At 30.9% G+C, this 23,474-nt stretch overlaps 1 protein-coding gene across 2 annotated transcripts in view; it reads right to left on the reverse strand.

Annotated features, from left to right (window-relative positions):
* The window catches only part of LOC124531953 (pituitary homeobox homolog Ptx1), a 45,612-nt gene that overhangs the window by 15,011 nt on the left and 7,127 nt on the right, over nucleotides 1-23,474 (reverse strand). For both annotated transcript variants that reach the window (XM_047106541.1, XM_047106540.1), the window contains exons 2-3: nucleotides 22,399-22,718; nucleotides 3,643-3,771 (exon numbers count right to left, since the gene is read on the reverse strand). In XM_047106541.1, coding sequence (XP_046962497.1) covers nucleotides 3,643-3,771; nucleotides 22,399-22,594 — 325 coding nt within the window. In that variant the 5' untranslated portion in view covers nucleotides 22,595-22,718. The remainder of the gene's footprint in view (nucleotides 1-3,642; nucleotides 3,772-22,398; nucleotides 22,719-23,474) is intronic.

The raw sequence follows: 23,474 nt of genomic DNA on the forward strand, positions 1-23,474 counted from the left end.
ACATATTTTAAGGGTAATTATGTCAGACCAAATGTCGGGTAAACAGCGGAACTATTGCGAGGGGACAAGTGATAGGAGTTATTACATCAATACCTGATAAGCGCGATCGCAATCAACACATATTGGCTTAGTCGAAATCCCTGTGTCAATGAACCGCTCGCATGCTTTAATTACTCTCTGTTTTAGCTTCTAACTGGGTTAAGGTAACGATTCTGATATCGGCAATCGCATATAAGACTATTACGGTAAAGCTATCTGCACTCGCCTTTAATAGACATCTTGTGATGTGACTCGGACTTTACAATAAAGCCTAGAGTTCATATGGAGTGAAAGTTACGCCGTGCATTTCGGTATTTTGAAATTGAAAGATGCTGTTATAGGATTATAGCAAAAACAAAAGGTAATTTGTAAGTAAAGGTAACACTAATAATCATAATATTATTACAAATATACATTATATAACACACAAAGTCAATAAATAGTTTTGAAATCAAAATTAATTATATTGTACACCTACAATTGTGTTTTCGTGGGATTTCTTTTGAGTGAAGCAACTTTTACTTACTACGTATTAATAATTATTTAATAATAATAGACATTACGAAAAGTGCATTAAAATATTTTAAGCATGGTGTATTTATATGCATTGATCCAAATATTTAAATATATTTAATATAAAATTAAAATCAAAAGATATTTATTTAATATGTATCGTGTACATATGTATATATGAACATAATAATATTGTGGGTTTATGATAAAGATATCTTGCTATGAACTGTTATATTTGTAATTTTATATTGTAATCGGATTAACAATGGCAATTTTATAGCTGTTGCTTATCTTGATTGAAGACAAATTAAATAATTTATTTACAACCTTTTGTGTTGCGAACAAACTTTGAATAGAAATATTTTATATATTAACGAGCCTTCCTCGTGATTTAAGAGTAAAATTTGATTTGATTTCGTAAAGTTTTTACCAATGATATTGTCTTTACTGTGTTATTGTTAAAATCAATTACATTGATGCAGAATACTTAGTTAAAGATTTCGTTCCTAATATAGATAATGTATGACTAATATGATGGCTAAATGGAATGGCAAAACCGTTTACGTAAGATAAAATGCAGACACCTTAATTTGCTAATTGACTCAAACCGGCACGTTATGTATACGATCAATGTTATCAGTATTTATTTCCAGTTTTGAAACACGATACCGCTCTCGATTACGAACACGAGTTTAGCTTGAACAATTATAAACATGATGTTTTCTTAAATAAACTTTAGATGTCTAAGTAAAGAAACAGTGATGAAGAATTTGAATATAAATCCAATAATCATGAGTGAGCACTCTGACAAAAAGATTTTTGTTCAAGTTTTTTCGATTTCAAGCGGGTTGTGAAAACGAAAAGACTGGTATGTGTAGGTATGTGTAAAAATGACTCGGCGCATATTCGTGGAACATCACCTTTTAAGTATTTAACTGATCATAAGGTATTGACAAACTAACACATCATTAATATATTCGAGTGAGCTATCGTCTATGAAATTCTATATTATTCAGTGCCGCTTTGCCGCTCTGGCCTGAAATCAATGCGATAAGAGCAAACAATACAAGTACGATGATCCATAAATTGGACATCTTTGTATTTCAATGCGTCTCGGTGTGACATTTGTTTCAATTTAGTATTCGACAGAAAATATTGATTTAATTAGGTGGACACTAAAAATGTTTTTTAAACCCGTGTTATTTATTCCAAACGAAAATAATCGAAGAAACTTAAGTTATTTACTTACAAATATTTTGTAGAATACAATTCAAATTTAGCGATTGGCGAGATGACGTAAATAATGTTAAATTTAATAGAGTTTATATAATAAATAGCAAATGTAAGTTTGTATAAATGTATATCGATGTAAAATGTAAGTTAAAGACGTTGTGTAGCGTATTCGAATAGCCATAGAAATGAAAAAAAAATCATCGAATCATTTTCAAAAACTGATATGACATCATTAAATAATTTAAAAAACCAATTGAAGCTGGGCATTCCAAATTCAAATACATAATATCGTGAGATAAAGTTAATACAGGTTTTTCCAGTTTTCTTTTCTGATTATATAGTATAATATAATATATAAAAGTAAAGCATTTATTAATGTTATCATAAATAAAATTTCAATTTAAATCAATTTTCCATCTTTACGGCAGGCACGAAGCTGTCTCAAGAGTGGTAGTTTTTTAATATAAAGCTAATGGATTAGGTATTTTTGTGTAGTATATTAAATATAATCAATCTGTAGGTGTAGTCATCGATGTATAATGAACAAGGTGGGGATTAAGGTTTCGGTTTGGACAGGACGCTACCGCTTGCATTCGCGGGCGATTACGATACGACTCGATAGTCGATACAGCTGATAAGTGTTATCATCGATACGCTTTGTGCGCCCGCCGACCCATCCATCACTCCAAAACAACCTTTGCGTTTGGCCGACGACACAAGCAAAGGTAAATAGCGCAGTTAACATGTGTTTCGATATATAGATACACGAATCCACTTCACGCCCGACACTCGATTGTGATAACACATTTCCTTTAATGTTGCTTTCAACTGGTTATATAACGAGTGCTCCTTGTGACGGCACTTATTCACATAGTTCTGTACACGTATTTATTGATATCGATTTTAATCGAATTTATATACAGCAACGCATATAAAAAGCTATTTTGTGTGATAGAAGAATAGGGAAAGTGAGAGAAAAAGTGTTTTTAAATGTCTCACTTTCAGGCAAAAGGTTTGAAGTCGATTTTGTTGATGTTGCCTAACTAATTTTATTATATCAATTTACTACGCTGCTTGATAGCAGTTTTGTTTATGTTTTAAACTTATTCCACATTCAGTAACACCGACGGGTATCGTAAATATAGCTTCATCTTACTGGTCTGGATTATATTTGTAACCTCAGATAAAAGTTTGTTTCGAAATTCATGAACTTTAGAAATCATATGTTGCCAATTCGATGTAGTTTTATATTTTGAAATTTACTTTTATTTAAACATTTAGTTTGAATAAAATTAGTATTGTGTAATATTTCAAGATTGAATACAATCATTCGCGATAAACAAAAAGTCACGCAACAACCATCGTGCCACAGGTCCATTTGAACACGCGTGAGGCTGGCTGCATGTGTGCCAATGTTTGTCGGAGCATTAGAGTAACGCGCGTCGTATTTACTCATAGATTTCCCGCCTCACTCAGTTTGCGCAGTTTTAATTTTGTCAATTTTGCCAACGAATAATATTGTTCGGAAATATAAATCGATTTCGTAATTTTAAATTGTATCTATATACATAAACATAATGTAGTGTTAAATACCTTTTTACACAGACTTAAAAATCTATGAGTCTGAAGGGTTAAGTAAAGAAAAAAAACAATGTCTTGGAGTTGAAATCTTCATAGGCAAACGAATAAGAGAGCACAGTTCAGTCAAAAAAATGCGCATATAAATATATGCAATGTGTAATGTTTAGCTGGAATAAATCGTATACTCACAGTAGCCCTTTCTTTTGTGATGAGTATTGAATACATCGTTCAATGATTATTGTTGTATTACAGAATAGAAAATGTATATATACTCACTGTCGTCTGTTAGCTTCCGATCGCGTCTCGGCCGTGGCGGCGCATATAGAGAGGACTGATCGACGCCCGAGCCACCGGACGCGAGTGACGAGTGCCCGCTATCCCGAAACTCACCAGTTTCTGCCCACACTGTAACAAAAACAACGTTTCTAAAACCCTTTTTATACAAAAACAGAAACAATCGAGATAGCTCAAAACATAGAACATGTTAATATTAACTTTAATTCCAGGGTCCAAATCTGAAGCAAACCAAGCTCTACTACTTAAATAACTAACTATGCACGTGCTTGAATTTGTTTATTATCTCGTGCCCAGCGGTGAAGAAAAAGCCTCCTCCATAATTACATATATTTTTCTAGCAGTTTGAATATTAAATTACTGTTCATGTTACAATATATACAAACAAAACATCAAATCATCGTCATTATAGGCCCAAAGAGATAAAGGAAGGAATAATAACTGTTCCGGGGAACTGTTTGGTGATTACACCTTGACCATATCCAATATCCCTTAGTAAGTGTGAATATTAAATTTATAAACAAATGTGACCATTTACTATAGAAGTATTCATGCGAAAATTTATTTGATAACAATTCTATTATTGACATTTGATTCTAAGCTAAACTGCTGAATAATACCACGTTGGTTAGATAGTGAGCATGCCAATGATTCGCTCTACCGCAGAGCACGTGACAAAATAGTTGTTACACGCTGATTATATCAGTAAATATCCTCATTGTTTAATCAAATATAAACCTATGCAATGTATAACGCTAAAACGTGCATGACAAATAAGAAAACAATTGTAATTTTTAAAATTGTCAACTCCTATTTGGTGCCTACGGTACGTATATTATATATATGGGATATAAATGACATCCCGTAGGTTTTAATGCAAATATGTATATCCTAACAGAAGATTTCGGCTTCTAATCCAGCCAAGTAGCGATGAATATTCGTAACTATGGTTAAATTTTTGTTTTTCTGGAAAACATCGTTTGGAAATCTTGTGTAAGACGGAAATCACAAATAAACACATGTAAAATAATATACTTGAAGCCTATCAGCCCTGCACTGAAACAATTACATTTGGTTCCTTCTTTAATAAAACATTTCAATTGGAATATTTGTGAAGTTATAAATAGACAGTTTAAGTCATCAGTTAAACACAAAGCCATTAAATTAACATTATATACTTTTAAAAAGTTTATAATACTGAAAAGGGTTAGGTAATAATATGTTTTAACGCAACTAAATAGGCATTAATTTACAAGATCTTGACATTATAATGTATACGTTTAGGGACGTTGACGCCTTGTCGCTTTGTAGTAATTAAACGTTCTGAAGTCGTAAATAAATTACTCATGATAGACGCGTGTATATAATGTATTACATATATTCAATTCACATACTCGGTTTTGTTATTATGATGATATATACATACAATGCAACGGGCGCGTGTAGGTAAAATAATATTACCCTATTGCCTATTAAAAATAAACATTTCACGGAATACGTTTGTTGATTTGTTTAAAAAAAATAACAATCTCATGTCATTTCATTCAAATGGAAAAGCGTCCTCGTCTTCCCACGAATTCTCAGTCAACTTAATCAATTGTATTTTCTCACTGTTATTTTTAAAGCTAACATCTTTATTGTGACAAAATGATTCTATTGTTTTGGGAAAAGTCACGTACCGAGAATCGACGACTCGTAAAATTAAAAAAGAAATGTAAATTCTCAGATGTTTTCTTTTTACAATTGAAAAAAAAATCGAAGTAAGTAGCTCATAATATGGAGTTATTTGTTTAAAATTAATTGGACAAAATGTGGACAGATATTTTTCAACACGTCTTTTGTGTGTGACCGCAGAGATTTTATAAGTATTAGTAAATTTATTAATTACATTTTATAGAATTGAATATCTTGTATTCCTTTATCACGGAATATAACGCCCGAGTGGATACGTAACTAGGTAACCTACTCATCATATATTCTACCACCAAGACGTAATAGGAATCGTGAATGGTAAGTGAATTGGTTTAAATACATGTACAAGGGACAGAGTTTGCCTAACATTGGCGGTACATTGGCCCTTAACATTTGGAAATTCACGCAACCAACTACATAATTATAACTAGGAATGTATTTATAAAGAAAAAACTAAAACCTCTTGTAATCGTTAACAATTAAAGTGTACCTAATAAGAAGATATGGATAAAATGAAATTAAACAATTATGGATAGTGTTAATTGTCCTATGTCTTATCGGATCATAACTGGAACAAACGTCGGGTCGTACAAACGTACAGACGACACTCGTTCAAATAAATTTTATGTTTGCTGCTTTGATAACGCCTGATAAGCGCCTTCATTGTTTTATTGGGGGTGTAAAGCGTCTCAGTTACAACAGACTGCTGACAGTCGCACGTAAAAGTGAATAGCCATTAATTACTACTTAATGTGTTTTCTCATAACGCGGATAGATGGCGCTACTATATAACTCTACTTTGATTGAGGTTTTATAAGCAACAATTACCATTGAAAAACAACATTATGTACGATATTCGATATTTTTTTCTGCTTGTAAAGCGGAAATATAAAAAAATATTTTATAAATACTTTAATATTCCTTTCTGTTTAGGATCTTTGCCTTCTTTAAATATTTGGTTCCGAAATAATTTAAAATAATCAATTAATTATAAATAATATAATCAGTAAAATTCAAAAAATATCATTCTTTAATAAAAAAATAAGATATTAATTATCTATTAGGTAGGCTTAAAGTATTAAAGAATACTTTTTCAATGAATGGAATAATGCCAAGAGTGTATAAAGAGCTAATGTGATTAGATATTATCTTTAGTATGCTCTATGAAAGTGTACAAAACTTTTAATTCATTGATAGATCTGGTATTATTTATATATAATAATAATTGCCTAACTTCGTACCGGTAAAATTCATTCACTTTCCTTTTCAAAAATCCTTTCTTCTGTCAACGTCTACGTCTGGAATGGTTGAGTATGCTAAATTTTTAATTAATCGATCGTACAGTTTCGGATATCTTTTCGAGATCCAATCAATATTACATAATATATATACATCGTGTATTTAATAATTAATAAGGCTTATTTTGCTTCATTATTAACATCCATTCATAAAATATCTTAATTTATTATAGAAATATTTCGATGTTAATTGTAAATTATTATTATAAAGATGAATCATTTCTCCAAAAAATTAAATTGATGCCATTGTTTTAACTGTTTATGTATTCTTTAAACATGAAAAATAATAACATCGTATTAAAAAATAAAAATTAAACGTTACACTATTCGTACGCGAATGTACTTGTAATAGTAATTGTATTATTATCATACATACGATACTCCATAATGTTTACAGCAGATTATTATGCATAATTTACTTCTTAAATAAAACACTACTAAAAAATGAACTGCGGTAATCATAAACGTTTATCAAATATTGATAATTGCTGCAGAATGGAATCGTAAAAGTATACTTTAACCAACCATAGTTCAAAATTAGTACTTACAAAAGTAGACCAAGGACCATCTAATATCGGTTGTTCAATACAGCCCTTACACATTCTCTACTATCTCTTACGTCGTCCGATGCTAAGAGACCTCCTCGTCTCAAAGAACACAACAATTCTAAGTAGGTATTGCGTGTTAGTGTTAGAATGATGATGAATGGAGTTCTGTGCAATTCCATCTGGGTAGGTAACATCCACCAATTCAGACGGGATAGCACAGTCCTCCATTACACAAATACCAATGTGAATCGTGTCATTTAAATTAATATAATTTAGGCGTGCAAAATTAATTGCATCTCTTTTAATCAATTAGCTAAGTCTATTCATTATTGTTAGGTGTAATGAGTTTATGATCGATAGCACACCTTGGGAATGAAACGATCGCCTCCTGGCTATTTCATCTCATATTAAATTGTTTAAATAATATATGAGACAAATAAAAAAAACCCCGCTGAGTTTCTTTCGCCGGTTCTTCTCAGGTCAGGGTATTTTCTTTTCCGAACCGGTGGTAGTGTTTCAATTGACCATCAATAAAAAAGTGTAATGCTTCTATATTGAATAAAGTTATTTGAGTTTGAGTTTGGTCATTTATAGCTTTATTTGTTCATCGTCATGATATAGTGTATGTGTAAAAGTGCAATAGAGTCGAAATACTCAATAAAATTACATCTTTTCATCCGTTCTTATTTCTATATCCAGAATAAGACGGCTACTAATACCGATAAAAAAATATGCTTAAATAATATTAATAATAGAAAGTAAAAATATATTCTTTAAAATAATTGATTGGAAAACAATGTCAAAGACAAAATTTTTGAATAATCAAAATTTATTTATGTGAATTTCAGACGTATATTTATTGTACTTATATTATTACTATACTTGACCTGTGTTTGACTTGATCGAGCGCCAAATTTCAAAGAACTTCCAACTATGCAGAACATATGTATTATATTCGCACACGTGTGTTAGCATACTTATACACATTCACACTCTCTATTTCCTTACTCATGGTACGACAAGACATTGATTCGTCTCGTCTGATAAGATTAGGGGTATGGTTGCCAATTTTTCAAAGCCTTTAATGTTTGACGACCTCCATGGTCGAGTGGTGTGTACACCGGTTTTCATGGGTACGCCACTCTGAGGTCCCGGGTTCGATTCCCGGCCGAGTCGATGTATTTTCTATGTTGTCTTGGGTCTGGGTGTTTGTGGTACCGTCGTTACTTCTGATTTCCATAACACAAGTGCTTCAGCTACTTACATTGGGATCAGAGTAATGTATGTGATGTTGTCTCATATTTATTTATTTATATTTTTATTGACTGGATTTGAACCTAGGATCTTGGGATCTGCAGCCTAATAATCTAGCTTCAATACTTCAATACTCATAATACACTCGCTATCTTTTTTTTTTCGTTTATTAAATTAATTCAGTTTTAGATTTTTTTTTTTTATTCTTTAACACATTTTATTTATTCTTTTAAAGATATTATTTGAAGCATTAGTAATGCAATATAATATAATAAAAATAGTAGAACGAAAGACGGTCCAAAAACCAAGGATGATATGCCATAAGTTATCAAGTTAAAAAGTGTAAAGATGATATACAGAAAATGTTGTATTTACACAACAGCTGATAGTCTCGGATGCAAACAGAGATAAGTTCTCGTTATTTATGATCTTGGCCATGAGTACTAAACGAGAAACCCGGAATATTTTTTAAGGAAAACGTCTAATTTTGAATTGATAGTAATTTTTTTTTTATGAAGTACATTTCATTTCACATGGACAAATTTATTTCTATTTCAGGAACTTGAATCTTTTTGAATATAAGTAGGTACTGAAAACAAGATAGGCAGTGAGTGAGAAAATAGGGAAATAAACAGAACCGATATTGCCCCTGGACCTTTCCATTATTTTTATAATAATAATAATAACTATATTTAAATGTTGAACAAGATTAATTAATGAGTTTTTTGTTTGTTATTTTTTTTAATCTTATTTTATTTTGAGACTTGACCTACACAGGTACGTCAATCCCATAAATTGTCTATTCTTCTTGGTAAAATCTACTTTCCGGACCGGTAGTAGATTTTTAATATAGTTTTAGATTTAATATACTTTATTAAAGTAGTGCCTACTTTAATAAAGTATATTTTGATTTTTATATGTAATTACTGTCGAGGTTCGTAGAAAACTCGTTTTCTTATTATCAGGGTAACTGTAGTGGTGATGATAATGTCGGCCTGACCGATTTCGGCCACCGCGGGTAATCTCAAAGGAGACCAGACAACTACGCAAGACATATAAGACCAGACAACTATGCATGATCCTCTACTCATCGAATAATCAACGCTAAAACTACGTTAAAGGGGTTTGAAGAGTCCAGACAAGTTCTAAGCAGAAATGTAAAAACTGTAACAAATTATTTAGTCAGGCTTAACCTTAAATTTAATATTTGATACAACATTCACACATAGTGTTGTTTTAATATAAAATTATTTAAAAAATCTTTTACTCATGAAATGCCTAGTAATTGAAAGGGAAACGATGACTTTTAAATAAATATAGGCTCCTACCGACTGCCAAATGAGTAATATTTATGCGAGGATTTAAAATTAAAAAGATTTCTAAAAAAAATTACTTTCAAAAATATATCTCATTAGGTACATAACTTTTATAATAAGCATTAAGTTTGTAAGCGGCTTTAAAAACTACTGTATATATGTCTTCGCCCAACTTCTACTTGATTTGGATTCGAAATAAATCTCTATTATTAATAATCAACGATAAATCGCATTATATACCATGTAAATAATAACCGACAAATATTAGTTGTAGTACTTAAAGAGCTCATTTGTATCGGTTCTGGCGATCTCTAGTTGTGACAGCATAACAAATGTTTGCGCTATAAACACAGCGAATTAATATAGATGATTGTACATTACATCGATTGTTCTTAAACACTGATCTAGAGTTTAATGTATTGTTTAAGCTTGGAACAAATGTTTTATAATTTGATATATCTATATCAAATTTCAAATGTAAATGTCGTATAAAAATACAACAAACCAAATTATTGTTCTGATTTGTTTAGGTGCAACTGTATTTACTCAATTACTAATTTTTTATATAAGAATAAATAACTTGTCATTTTAAAAATATTTTCCTAATGTCGTTGTTCGCTAAAATCGTAATAAAGTAACAATCTGAAAAATTTATATTAAATATAATTTTTAAAAGTTAAAACGATTTAAAAAAAATAATGATACTTTTAATGTCTATGACGTACTTTTAACACTGATGAGTTTGGTCACTATTCTCAACGTGCAACGTTAAATTAAAAGCACTCAACAATCAACTCGTCCAATTCGTTCCGTTTATCTAAATGAGATCGAAACAAATAGCTGTTAATCTCACGAGTGTGGACCACCGAGTTTGTATCTGCTTAATGCCATAATCCTGACGCGGAAGGGCAGGAGTGCCCGCTTCCGACATGAGATGTTTGCCTACAGCAAACGCAACACCACCATAATAAGCTTCAAAAATAATCGTATCATTATCCATATTGAAAAATAAAGTATTTTGTCGTAACTCGTTCATATTATATACTTCATATTGTATATGTATGCTATAATTTTTATTACGATTGATACGAATGTTATTATTAAAACCTTATTTCGACCTGAAGAGCTTTCTCTGTAGTTGAGACATTTAAATTTTTTAACGTTTAATGACTGACCTAACATATAAAAATGCTAGATTATATTTGTTGAACCAGAATTTAAATTTGAATTAATCTAAAATGGAAAATTTAAAAGCTAGGATAATTTGTTAAATATTATATTACAAATTATTCAATATGATTTGCATTAATTGTTGGGAAGATGATAATATGCGATACCTCTAAAATCTTATATAAAGACAATGCCCTCGTACAACGTGGAGGTGACCTGTTGCGGAGATTAGCTTACGTAATGTAAAATCTTCATGGAAACGTTTCTTAATCATTGCTGACACCTGACTCTCAAAGTATTTTATAAAATTACCGCACAAATATCTTGTTAAATTCATATAAATAAATAATTAAATACGTGAAATACAATCAGAATAACTTAAAATATTTGTGAAATTATTGCTGCTATCATACAAAAGAATAACAGGTTAGTTAAAAAAAATCATAAAAATCATTTGGCCAAGTAATAAAACTCATATGCGATAAAGATATCGAATGCTACTGTGATTAGTGCTCGGTAGGCACGTCTCAGAGGTACCTGGTGTTGCGCGGTATCTGCCCGACCAATCGCATCGCAACGCGAATTATCGCTCGAATTAATGGCGTGTGAGTTATAAATGGCCGGTGGATTAGGGCCGCGCAATTTTTTTCCTATTTTACCTACCGTAAAGAACCTTCATTGAAAACGTACACAATTTGCCCTGAACATCCGCTAATTTTCCTTAACTCTCTCCTTTTCACGCACATCGTTCAACGTACGTCTATTCCGTTCTGACAGCCCCAATTGTGCCACGATTCATCATAATTTCGCGCTTTACTGGTTTTCCATAGAAATTCAAAGATCTTCGTTCGAAAGGAAAGGGCGTAGATTTATTAATGAACCTTCTCTTTTCGATATAAATCATGTAACGATGTACATATAAATAAGGTACGGAGACTCACTTAATGTTCGGTAAATTGTATAAAACAAAACTACTGAAAAAATCGGAATAGAAAATAGGAAATAGTTATTGTACCCAAGTCCTCAGACAAGCTCAATTAGTATTCCAAATAGCCGTCGACATATTGTACACATAAATGTAAAGAGTGGACCTTTCGGGTAGCACGAACGTCGCATTACTTTTGTACTGCAAACTTTTACAGTCGAAACTTATGTCTTAACTTGTTTAGCATAAGTGCTAAAGTTGCCTGTATTATTCTGGGAGTTCACACCAAGCTCGGTTTCTATTTCACCCAAGCAATAACCGTCTTACTGCTCTAGCTAGTAGGTTCAAAGTGATGAAGTCGCGCCAATCGGCATAGAGTGCGGGACTTTGAGGCTTATAGTAATTGTAATAAAGCGGAGTGCACCAGTTATGGAACGTGAGAGGTTCTAGACCAAATCCCAAGTAAGCTGTAACTTCCTTTTGGATTTTCGGAAGCCATTTATCAGTCTGATGTGGGCGTCTGGAAATTTTTCATGTTTCGTTATTTTAGAACAGCGACATGACATGTATCCCTCGAGAGCTCTATACGATGTCTATTAAATATGAGACGTTCTTATTCAGGGTCGACCAATACTCAGGTAAATAAAAGAGCTCAAATTCTCTCTCTTCTTTAAAATAATTTATAATTCTCTATACGATTATAAAAAAAAATCTTTATCTCATTATAATCTATCTTTGGGAATAGATTCATGCAATAAAGTAGAAGTTAAGTCGCGGTTAAATTAGTGTTTATGAGTTTGTTTCATGGGATGCACTGTGGGGGAATAGTTTGTCCCAGAGCGCACATTACAAGGATAAATCAAGTGTAACCCTTCCGTTCCCGCAAGCAAATTACCGACCACCTGAGACTTGTAAAAATGCCCCACAAAATTACTTGTAGTTGCAAAATGCGGTAAATAAATTTAGGGATTGTAGCAAGAACAATTTACGAAGTTTTCTATAAGTATTATTTGTAAAATAATTACACAAAATACTTTATTGCATTTCTTGATTAGTAGTGTTGTTATTATTTAATGGTTTTGGTTACCTTTTTAGTAGATATTAACAAAAACAAATTTAGTATATGTATAAGCTCTGAATAAGAAAAAACTTCTGTTGTCGAGTAATAATTATTTAAAAATATATTAAGGACGTTTTAATTAAATTCAAATAAATAGGTAGTTCTTTAAACAAAAACTAAATAAATCATTACTAAAAAAACTTTAAATTGACAGTACAATATTAAAGATTAGTTAGAGAATAAGTCGGGGACGTAAAATTGGCAAAAGACAACGAGGGTGAAAGTATTCAGGAGGTAATCACTGGTCCCATATGGACACAAATTACTTTTCGAATGGTGGTTTCCCCATGATGACAGACGAAATGGGGTGCAGTGATACTGTGGATTGTTTTCATTATACGAGTATCATAAACAAAGATGATTGTTCTTTTTATGTCTTTAAGCACTACACTAATTTAGAGAAAATATGTAAGGTTATAAATGATATATTTTGTACCGTTTTTTTAATATTAATAATTTTTTATACGCTTTGACAACTCATGGGGAAAAAAATTCTTAGCTTAAATTATTACTTATTTTGTTTTACAATAATATTATTTATTTTACTTGTGTTTTCGAACTCATACAAACAGTATGTAACTCTACAGTTAGTATATTTTTTTTTATTAACATTGTCAAATATATTTTTTCTATTCGATGGCTTTGTGTAAGTACTGAGTATGTCTAGATGCTATATATCTATATATATATATATATATTATCAGGTAGCCTATTAAGCTTTAAACTTCAAATTTTAATGTAATTTTTATAACATATTCTATAAAATTTATAAATTTCGAACATATGAAATTAAAATGATCGTAATTTAACTTGACATACATATGTCGTTTTATTCTACGCTGAGGATTGGGGTGGCGTAAACGATGCCATTCTGTATATTTTCAATTTGCATAAATATTAGTGCGAGCTGTAATATCATAAATATATTAGTGTGGTGATACTGATTTTATGGCGATTACAGAATTATACCCGCGAATTCAGAGGGCGAAAACACATTAACTATTTATTTTACTTTCGGGTTTAATATTCTGTTATTATTATAATGTGTTACATTCTATGTTTATATGATATATTATTATATTACAACTTTATTATAAATGCTAATATTAAATTATTAGTTTATAACAAATTAAAATAATCGAATTTTCAATTCCTTAATATATAACGCATGTGATTGATGAATTTATGCAAAAGCAGTTTCTATAATTCGTCATAAATAAATAATGAAACGTTTTAGTGTGATTTCAAATAATATATTATTAAAGTAATTCCAAGTGAATAGTACGTGTTATATGAGATGACGAGTAATTTAATTTAACATTTCACACATCTCGTGGGGCTCGAGTCATATAACGGTGTACGCATAATATTGTAAAGTCATAACACTATAATTACGAGGCGGGTCCCGGAGACCGCGGCTCACAAAGCGACGTCATCCGCTATTGTTGCGCACTGTCATATATCACATGACGTGTCAACGTGTTTTATACAAACGCCTCGTCAGTTTTACATATTAGATTCATTAAAACCCTCGCCTTACGCGTTAAAACTAATATATATTGTACGTTTATAGGAATATGGAAATTATTATCGTTAAAAAAAAAACAATTAACTATATATCTGACATTTACCTATCTGTAAGCATTTAATGATAATAATATATTTTTTTTTTAAAAAAGAACAGCTATTTTTAACGAATGATAAAGTATGGTCTGAACGTAAGACTACACAACATACATTATTTTTTTGTAAGGTTAAGAGATTCACCCGTCGGCAATAAATTACACCAACAATGTACTATTTAATATAATTGCAGTCAAACCAATATCACAGGAGGACATTATCATTGTGTTTATGTTTACGTATGTTTCACATTGTACAGTATTTGGCCATCATGGGCTATTATGTCCCTATTTGTTCTAGATCTTTTGTTGCGGCGAGGGTGACTGAGCAACGTTCAGACAACAATTTGTCATAAAATAAAAAGATTTATTATCCTATGTGTTTGCTATACGCAGCTACTCTTTAACAACCGTTATTTGCCCTTTTATAGCGACAAATAAAATGGGAATGAGAACAGTAATATTATACAAAAGATATGGACATTGTTTTCTAAATATATTACCGCCAGAGATAATAAAATGCGAAACGTCGACGACGTGAAAATTTTCATGAGCTTTAAATATACTTTAAACATTTATTACATGACACAGTTTAATTAAATAACTAAACTACTTTAATTGAATAACTTTAGCAGTTCATATAAATCAATAAAAATGGTTTTGACAATATTTCGTAAAATATTATTGACTTTTTATTCCTAAAATGATTCGACATAAAATAATCGCCGATTTTCATAAGTACATATACATGATAAAATATTTTTGAGAACATCATTATCTTTAACATTTAAAAATGAAATAAGAGGGCAAGTATATAAAATACGTGACGATAAATGATAAGTATTGCAAAGCTGGTCGAAAGTCTATGCAGGTTGATAAATCAATTGTGACTTTTATCTTACATCAGATATCAGTGATAACAATCAATGTTAACATTCAGTACCTACTCTTCGAGGTGTGACAGGCAAGTAGTGAAATTTAGGTAATAATCGCACCCTTAGTCATCAATCTTATGATAATTAATGCTAACCAATATTACAGCTTTCTCAGTCGCCTTTGAAAGGGTTACATTTACTACCTATACCCAATAGTGTCAAAATAATGAGAAAGTGCAAGGTCGGTATGGTTCTCGTTGACCACAAATCACGACAGATGGGCCGGCAGTGCAAGGGTTAGCTCTACATCTGTCGGCCACTATCAATCATTCCCATCGCAAATACTGTTTGTACCGACGACTTATTGTTTGCCGATACATGTCAATTCTTAATTCTCATTTATTTTCCTGAATCAGCCCGTGCTAAATAACTTATTGACTTGTAACTAATGATATAAACATCAGTAAAAAAAATATTTGATTTTATCTAATAATTTATTGACAAATGTAAGAATACATAGTATAAAACAAAGTCGCTTACCGAGCCTGACCGTATGTGTGCTTAGGTCTTCAAAATTATAATACACAACTGATTTTGAAGCGGTTTTAATAGATAGATTGATTCAAGAGGAAAGTTTTTATGTATAATACATGAATAATGTAATAGTGAATCACAGAATATTTGAGTTCCTAAAATAAGTTTTATGTCGTAAGACCGGTTTGTATTATCTAATGACTGAAAAACGGTGAACGTTGTAAAATAGTCTGTAGTACATTTAGTATCAGGATTGCATCCGTGAGATATATGTAATATATATATATATATATATATATATATATATATATATAATATATATTGAAATTTCATATCTGAAAACAAGTCAAAGGATGGTACACATATATGCACAGTATGCCATAAATCGTTAATAGCGCCTATGGTTTACGGCCTAGCAATGTTGAATGTGACAGGTTCTATACTGAACCCTTTGGATTATTGTCGCCCCGAAGTTTTAACCTTAATTGAAAAAAAAAGGTATAGATATTACACAAATATGTGGCAGCTACCATCACTCTCTATTCTCAGCCTCAATCAAACGGAGAACTTACACAACTTAAGACGCGTCATGATCAAATTAATTTATATGATTTCTGAGAAACGGTAATAATCATTATTGCCTTTATTCTAACTCCGTTTAGCTTAAAAGTTCTAAAAACAGAAAGCCAGTCTTTGAGTCGGATTTCCTATTGGCCCTACGCGCATCGCGAACATCCAAAACAACAAATTTGTATTTTAAGTAGTATCTTACAAGCAATTTTGAACCGAAATTTAAAAAAAAAACCATAAATAAAGTTTAACTTGATTGAAGAACTAGTATGAAATTACGAAGTATTTTTTGTTTCACAAATCAAATTACATTTAAACACACATTTTTTTATATTATCCCTATTATCTGTGAATAACATAGTATACGTAACTCATCAATATTTTTTTAATGTTTTAATTTATTGTTCAGTAAATATTTAAGCGTCTAGGCTTTATTATTCATCACAGAGAGGATGAACTGACTTTGTCAGTCAGAAACTAGGTGAAGCGAGTTTATAATTATTAGTTCTCATATTGTTACAGTTTAGTCATTTTAATTAATAAATATTTTATTTTAATTTAAGTATATTCTGAAGTAGCCGTAATAATTTCCCCACTCTGTTAAAAATAATTTGAAGTTAATCTGTAACTCAAAAATAACAAATAGAACGCTCCGAATGGAAAACGAATGTCTCTAAAAACGATATGTCTATTTAAGCTCTATAAATATAGCATTTTGTTTTATATGTTGTTTTATTTATGCGCTGAATGCAATTGAAATGTTAGTACGATGAAGTTTCCTCTATTAAAAATATTTTTGAAGCAGTTTTGCGTTATCAAGAATTTAACTAAGTTTTTTTATTATATGTCATATTGTTTTTGTATTTTGATAAATATTATAATTATTTATGAATCACATAAAACGTTAAAATTAAATGAATAGAATCTTAAAAAAAAGTTGGACATCCCCAATAATTTTTTCATCAATAAAATACCGATAGACATGTGTTTAAGCTATTAAACTTTGTCATCGGCAATTAGTAAAGGCGCGACTAAACAATTTATAGGCCTACCTCTAAGACATGTGACACCCATTCGAAACGGCTGTTAACAAATTAAACCGATTTGTTCTGTTATTCTAATAGGGCGAGATGGGAAGCGAACGCGTCAAGCGTATTTTGACAAAATTTATTACCGCCACGCCTTCTTCAGCGTTTTTTAGGCGGATGCGACATCTGTCGTGCAGAAAATGCATACACGCCCTCCGCGGAAAGCAAGTTTTGAAAATATTGACATTGATGTAGGCGATTTTTTGTTAGATAAAACATCTTGAGCGTGTAATTCTTATGTATTTTTTTGTTGTAATTTGTATGTATCGCTTTTGTTACATTTTTTTATATTTACTTGACCTGACAAACATAAAACTGTTTAATGTTATACACTTTATGTTAATAGTACCTAGACTTCTTCTATATATGTATTTCAATAACTGCATCTAAAACCAGTAAACGAATGATTTTATACCTAAAATGATATAATTACAAAATAAATAAATAAAAGAAATTATAATATATCATAAATATATAATATTGAAATAATATAAATAACTACCTATTACCTACTCATTAACTGCTGTCAATTTCGTAACTAGAAAAATAATACGGCAAAAAGGTTGCTTTGATGCGTACGAGGAATACCGGCACCGGTGTTAAATTCTCGTGTCTCGTCGTGACACGAGGGTTTGCAATTTTTTTTTCATCACAAAAACTTTTATAGTAACGGCGGATCATAGCGACAGACAGTGTGGCACCAACTTTTTTCGTCACTTTTTGCATCATAAATCAGAATAGTTACGTTTGTGTTATTGAGGGAGTGACTTTTTGTCGAGAATGAATCCTTCAAAAGTTGCCGATTGTGTGTTTCAATTTTTTTTTTAATTTAATTGTAAATGTTGAAATTATTAAGATTGTGTACCAGTTGTTTTTGTCGTTCCTATAATGTTAAATAATAAACACAATAATCAGGTAAGTACAATATATAATAAATTGCACGATAATACATTGAAATGGTCTCAGTACTCTTACTCAATATTCGATTCTAATATTAGAAAAAAAATTGGTTAATAAAAAAAAAAACATTTATTTAAGGCAAATAGAAAGTTTTACATCTGAGTAACGTGTAGGTAAAACATTTACCATTAACAAAATACGACAGACCCTTGACGCCACGGGCTGAGATATCTGCCGGTTAGATTTGGAGACGTCGAGATAAACTATATAATCTGAGCCGGGACACGAACTAACAAAACAAATATTGGTACTGGATTAGATGCGCACTCTCCCTGTAATTTACTGCCGTTCACGGATCACCCCTTGAGCAATAAAGTCCACACATTCAAACTTACATTACATTAAGTGCATTTAGTCTTAATAAAAGCACTTAATTAATAAAATGTAAACAAATCAAATTGTCCTTTACAATATAAATACTAAAAAGTGTGAACATATACCTCATTAAAAAAAACAACACATTAAGTACATTCGCTTGTTTTTAAACAAGATTATATATTCTGGGTTACCGTACTGAATGCACTTGAACTCGAAAACGTATTGGTTCATGGGTTATAGCTATAGTCTAAACTCTAACAAGAAGAAACTATGAGAAAGCAGTCCCGAGTATAAAACGTGCTTAATGCCAATAATTTAGAGCATTCACATAGTATTTTATGCTATTCGAAACAAATTTTTTTTAATTTCATTTAGAAACTGAAACATTTTTATTTTTATTTGCTGTCGAAACGCTTGGCCTTTGAATAGTAGTGCAAAAAACTTCATCAAAAGTATAATAACTCGCCTTATGTTAATAGAAGTTTAACTTAAAGTTTTTATTATTTTGACTGAAAATCAAAATGAAATACTCAATCCACATAATTTACACGTATTTCAGAATCGTACAAATCCGCTAAACTGATATAAAACCTTAAATTATTTAAAGACAAATCCCGGAAAGCCTTTCAATTCACCACATAATTAGTTTCCCATTTTTCCCCAGAACCTAATAAGAAGCGGGGTTAACGGGAAGGTGAAAAAAACCTACAAAATCAACGTAGGCTTTAGCAAGATTCCGCAAAACCAGCTCAATTTAAAATTAAAGCCACGAAACGTGTTTTTCGCATATTTTATAAAAATCTGGGGGATATGAGAACAATCTTCGACGGATAAGCTGAAGCCATACGCATAGTCGATTACATTTTAAAAAGATATTTTTATACATATATTTTTTATCTATCATAGCATCAATTTTTGATTACATTTTTGTAATTTATACTCTATTACGAAAGGAATTTGTATATCATTAATCAGCATTCAATTGTTTATATCGATATAACTTATTGTTAGAATATCTGTTGCAAAGTTGTGGACATGATTCGTAAATTTAGTTTTCGCTTTTGCTATAAAAAATAAATAATAGCATAAAAAGCGAAAATTTGGACACTCAGTAACGACAGCAATTGACTAATGAACTAACGCACAATAGCTTTTTAATAAATAAAATGCAGTCTTTTTAATCCCCCATTTAAATTCAATGGCGAAGCAAGTGTAGGGCTAATCATCACAATATAATGGTTCACCGATTTTAGGGGGACGTTTTTATTGTGGGACAGAGATAGCGCACGTTTTATGTACAAAAACACTATAAAACGAAAGAGAGAGATAACGTTAAAGTCGATTCATTTGGATTGACTTTAAATGATTGCCTTTTTTGTTCGGCGGTGATGGATTGCGAATCATTTTGTTTACGCCAGCTTCACGTGTGTTAAATCGCATCTACATTTTTATTTTATAAATAATGTATGCTGTAATTACGAGTATATGCCTTTAAATATAAAAAGGTTTACGATGTTTTTATAAGTATTTAAGAACCGAGTGAGTATATGAAATGTAATTTTATATTTATTTTTCACGTTTAAATTGTAACTCTGAATGAAATGTTAAAAAAGTGAGACCTACAAAAATATGTAATTTTGAGTAGAGCATAATTCATGTCAGTTCTATCAATTATACTTAATTCATTCTGTATGGACTTCCGTGACTAATGGTTCTATTGTAACTTACACTGGAGATAAAAAATGTCCTTATGCGGTATTTATAAAAATACATTTCGATATAACATGGTTTTCACCTAATGTTTTTCTATGGCTTGGGGCAAAGCAAAAATAAAATAAATAAAACAAAAAACCTCTATAATTGTCATAAGTAACGAATGGAGTTATAGATAAAGTGTATTAAAAAAATTATAATAATAGTGTTGTGATTTTATGTTTTCTTTTTTCTTACTTTATGTAAGTAGAGCACCGTTCATTTGTGCGCAGTTCGACACTAATTGCGTAACTAAACGGCAGGGGCGCGTAATCCTATATTGATGCGTTTGTAAAAACTATCCGATCGCACCCTCTCACCCTACGCGTGTTTCTCGCTGAATAATTCATCAAACAGGTGCATGATGAATTTATTTGTTGCTCATTTTTGTTTATACTTTTTTAACACATTATTCATTTATTTTTATTTTCGCATAAAATCAACTTTATGAAATGTCATAAATAATTATTGAAAATTATTGTTGTATATGATATTTGTTACCAAGATTTTCCAGGTGATTGTCAATACTTTATCGTCATACTCTATCATCTCTATCAATTTCAACTCATTCATGAGATAAAGTTGCGTGAAAATATGTTGTACCTAATTTAAATATATTACACATTTTTCATTAACCAGGTAAAGTAAAAACAATAAGATGAATAAATTTCTGTTTTCGTTTAAATTTTGAGTATATTGAGTAATAAATCAAAACTAATTACTTAATATACTTTTCATATATTTTCTAAAGTAGTAATTATCAAAATAAAATCATATTATTTTTTATAATAAAATCATCATCAAATGCTACTAAGACGTCTTACAGCAATAATAGCAAGTTACCTCAATCTCCTTTTCTAATAGGCACGATAACAAAAATATTACGTGCATAACTTGTTGTACTATCGATTTGAAGTCGTTGCCATCTGCTAATATCTCACTTCCTTATCCACTAAGCCATCTCGCCTCAATAACAACCTATATAAACTCTTTCAAGTTTGGATATATTTTTGCCATTATCATTTGCTCGATTGTGTTTTTTTAAACACAATGTCATCTTAATATTATCAGCGTATAAAAGATATGGGTATTCGTAGAGCACGCACGTGCTGTGCGGATCGATGATTTAATGTAGATGTAAAGTATAAATTGTCAGACAAGCGTGACGATGTGGGCATTATCAATACATACAAAATTAGACTATATTCACTTCGTATTCGTATTGACAAGTAATCTTTCGTAAATGAATTGATATTTTTGTATGTTTATGGGGTTTTTTGATACAGTTGATAAAATATTTAATTAATTTTCCATAATAAATTGATTTTATCAGAAATGCGAATGAATGGATTTTTTTAATAAACTAAAAGATAATTTAACTTAAGTCTAAATGGTGGTTTATACTTCACCATTGGGATTATTAAGAAATTTTAAAATTTAAAACAATGTTTACCAATAGAGATTTTCGAATCGTTGTAATTATTAAATAATTATTCTTTAGATCAGATAGAAAAAGTCAATTTCTATACACACCATGAGACTAGTAGCGCTCAACTTAAACCATTCATTTTTCTACATATTATTGAAATTGAAATCGAAACATATTATATATATATATATATATATATATATATATATATATATATATATATATATATTTACGTTAAATAATGAATAAATCGTGGTATACACTTACGTTTTAATTTTTCTAGTGGCTCATGGTGTAAGGGTGGAGCATGATGCAACGGGGCGTGTTGCGGCTCATGGTGTAACGGCGCCATCAGACTCGATATAGCTGAGCCGACTGACGCCGCGACGGACTCGTGCAAGTGCCCTCCCCCGTGGAGCTCCAGTTCACTTAGGCACAGACCGTTCTCGCTTAGCGGCTCCATACCGGCCGCCAGCGCCTCTTTGTACACTCGGAGGTGAATCGTGATGCTTTCTTCGTACTTCAAGCAAATGAGCCGCGTCAGCGACTGTCGTTTTACGCTTATTGGGCGTACAGCATTAGCGTACCTAAAAAAAAAAATTGATAAATAATAATGATACCTTCGATTTTTATATATTTTTCTTGACCAATGGCGAAATATATTTAAAATGAAATAATCAAACTATTTCATATCGGTTTTTTATTTAAAAACATATTTTATCAATATCAACATTGATAATGTACAGGAAACGAGCTGAAATAAATCTAAAGGATTAATAGGATAACGTCTATTTATAAAAGTTTTTATCGTTTAGTTGTGAATATGCAATATAATAGTAAGATCTTTATCAAAACAAATCTGCTAAAGTCCCAGCTTTGCTCATTCAAAAAATTCCAACTAAGACAATATATCAGTCCTACGTAACATAAAATATTATCAACGTGATTTAAGGCGTGTACACAAAGCTGTAAAAAGTAAGCGTTGTAAATAATCGTACGATGGAGATATACAGCCTAACAAACTTTCATATTTCAAATGGGGATGTCAGTAGATGGAAGTTTTTTTTTCGATCATAAAACGCGCTGGAATAATAGGAAGTAGGTGGAAAATGCTCGAATATAGTGATTTATGAGTTTAATTGCCTTTTTTACGTGGAACTTCAGTCGGAAATTCAATATTCAACAAAGAGAACAAAGGTCGGCGCTGAAGCGCTAACGTCCTCGTTTTGTCCGACCTATGCAGTTTTATTCCGATGTTATTATCTGCGCCGGTGAATAAAAATAAAATGGCATTTACGGTTTAACATTTTCTAAAAACGATTTAGAAATTAAATTTTAATTTT

The sequence above is a fragment of the Vanessa cardui genome, chromosome 8 (assembly GCF_905220365.1).
Source record: "Vanessa cardui chromosome 8, ilVanCard2.1, whole genome shotgun sequence".
NCBI classification, from domain to species: Eukaryota; Metazoa; Arthropoda; class Insecta; order Lepidoptera; family Nymphalidae; genus Vanessa; species Vanessa cardui.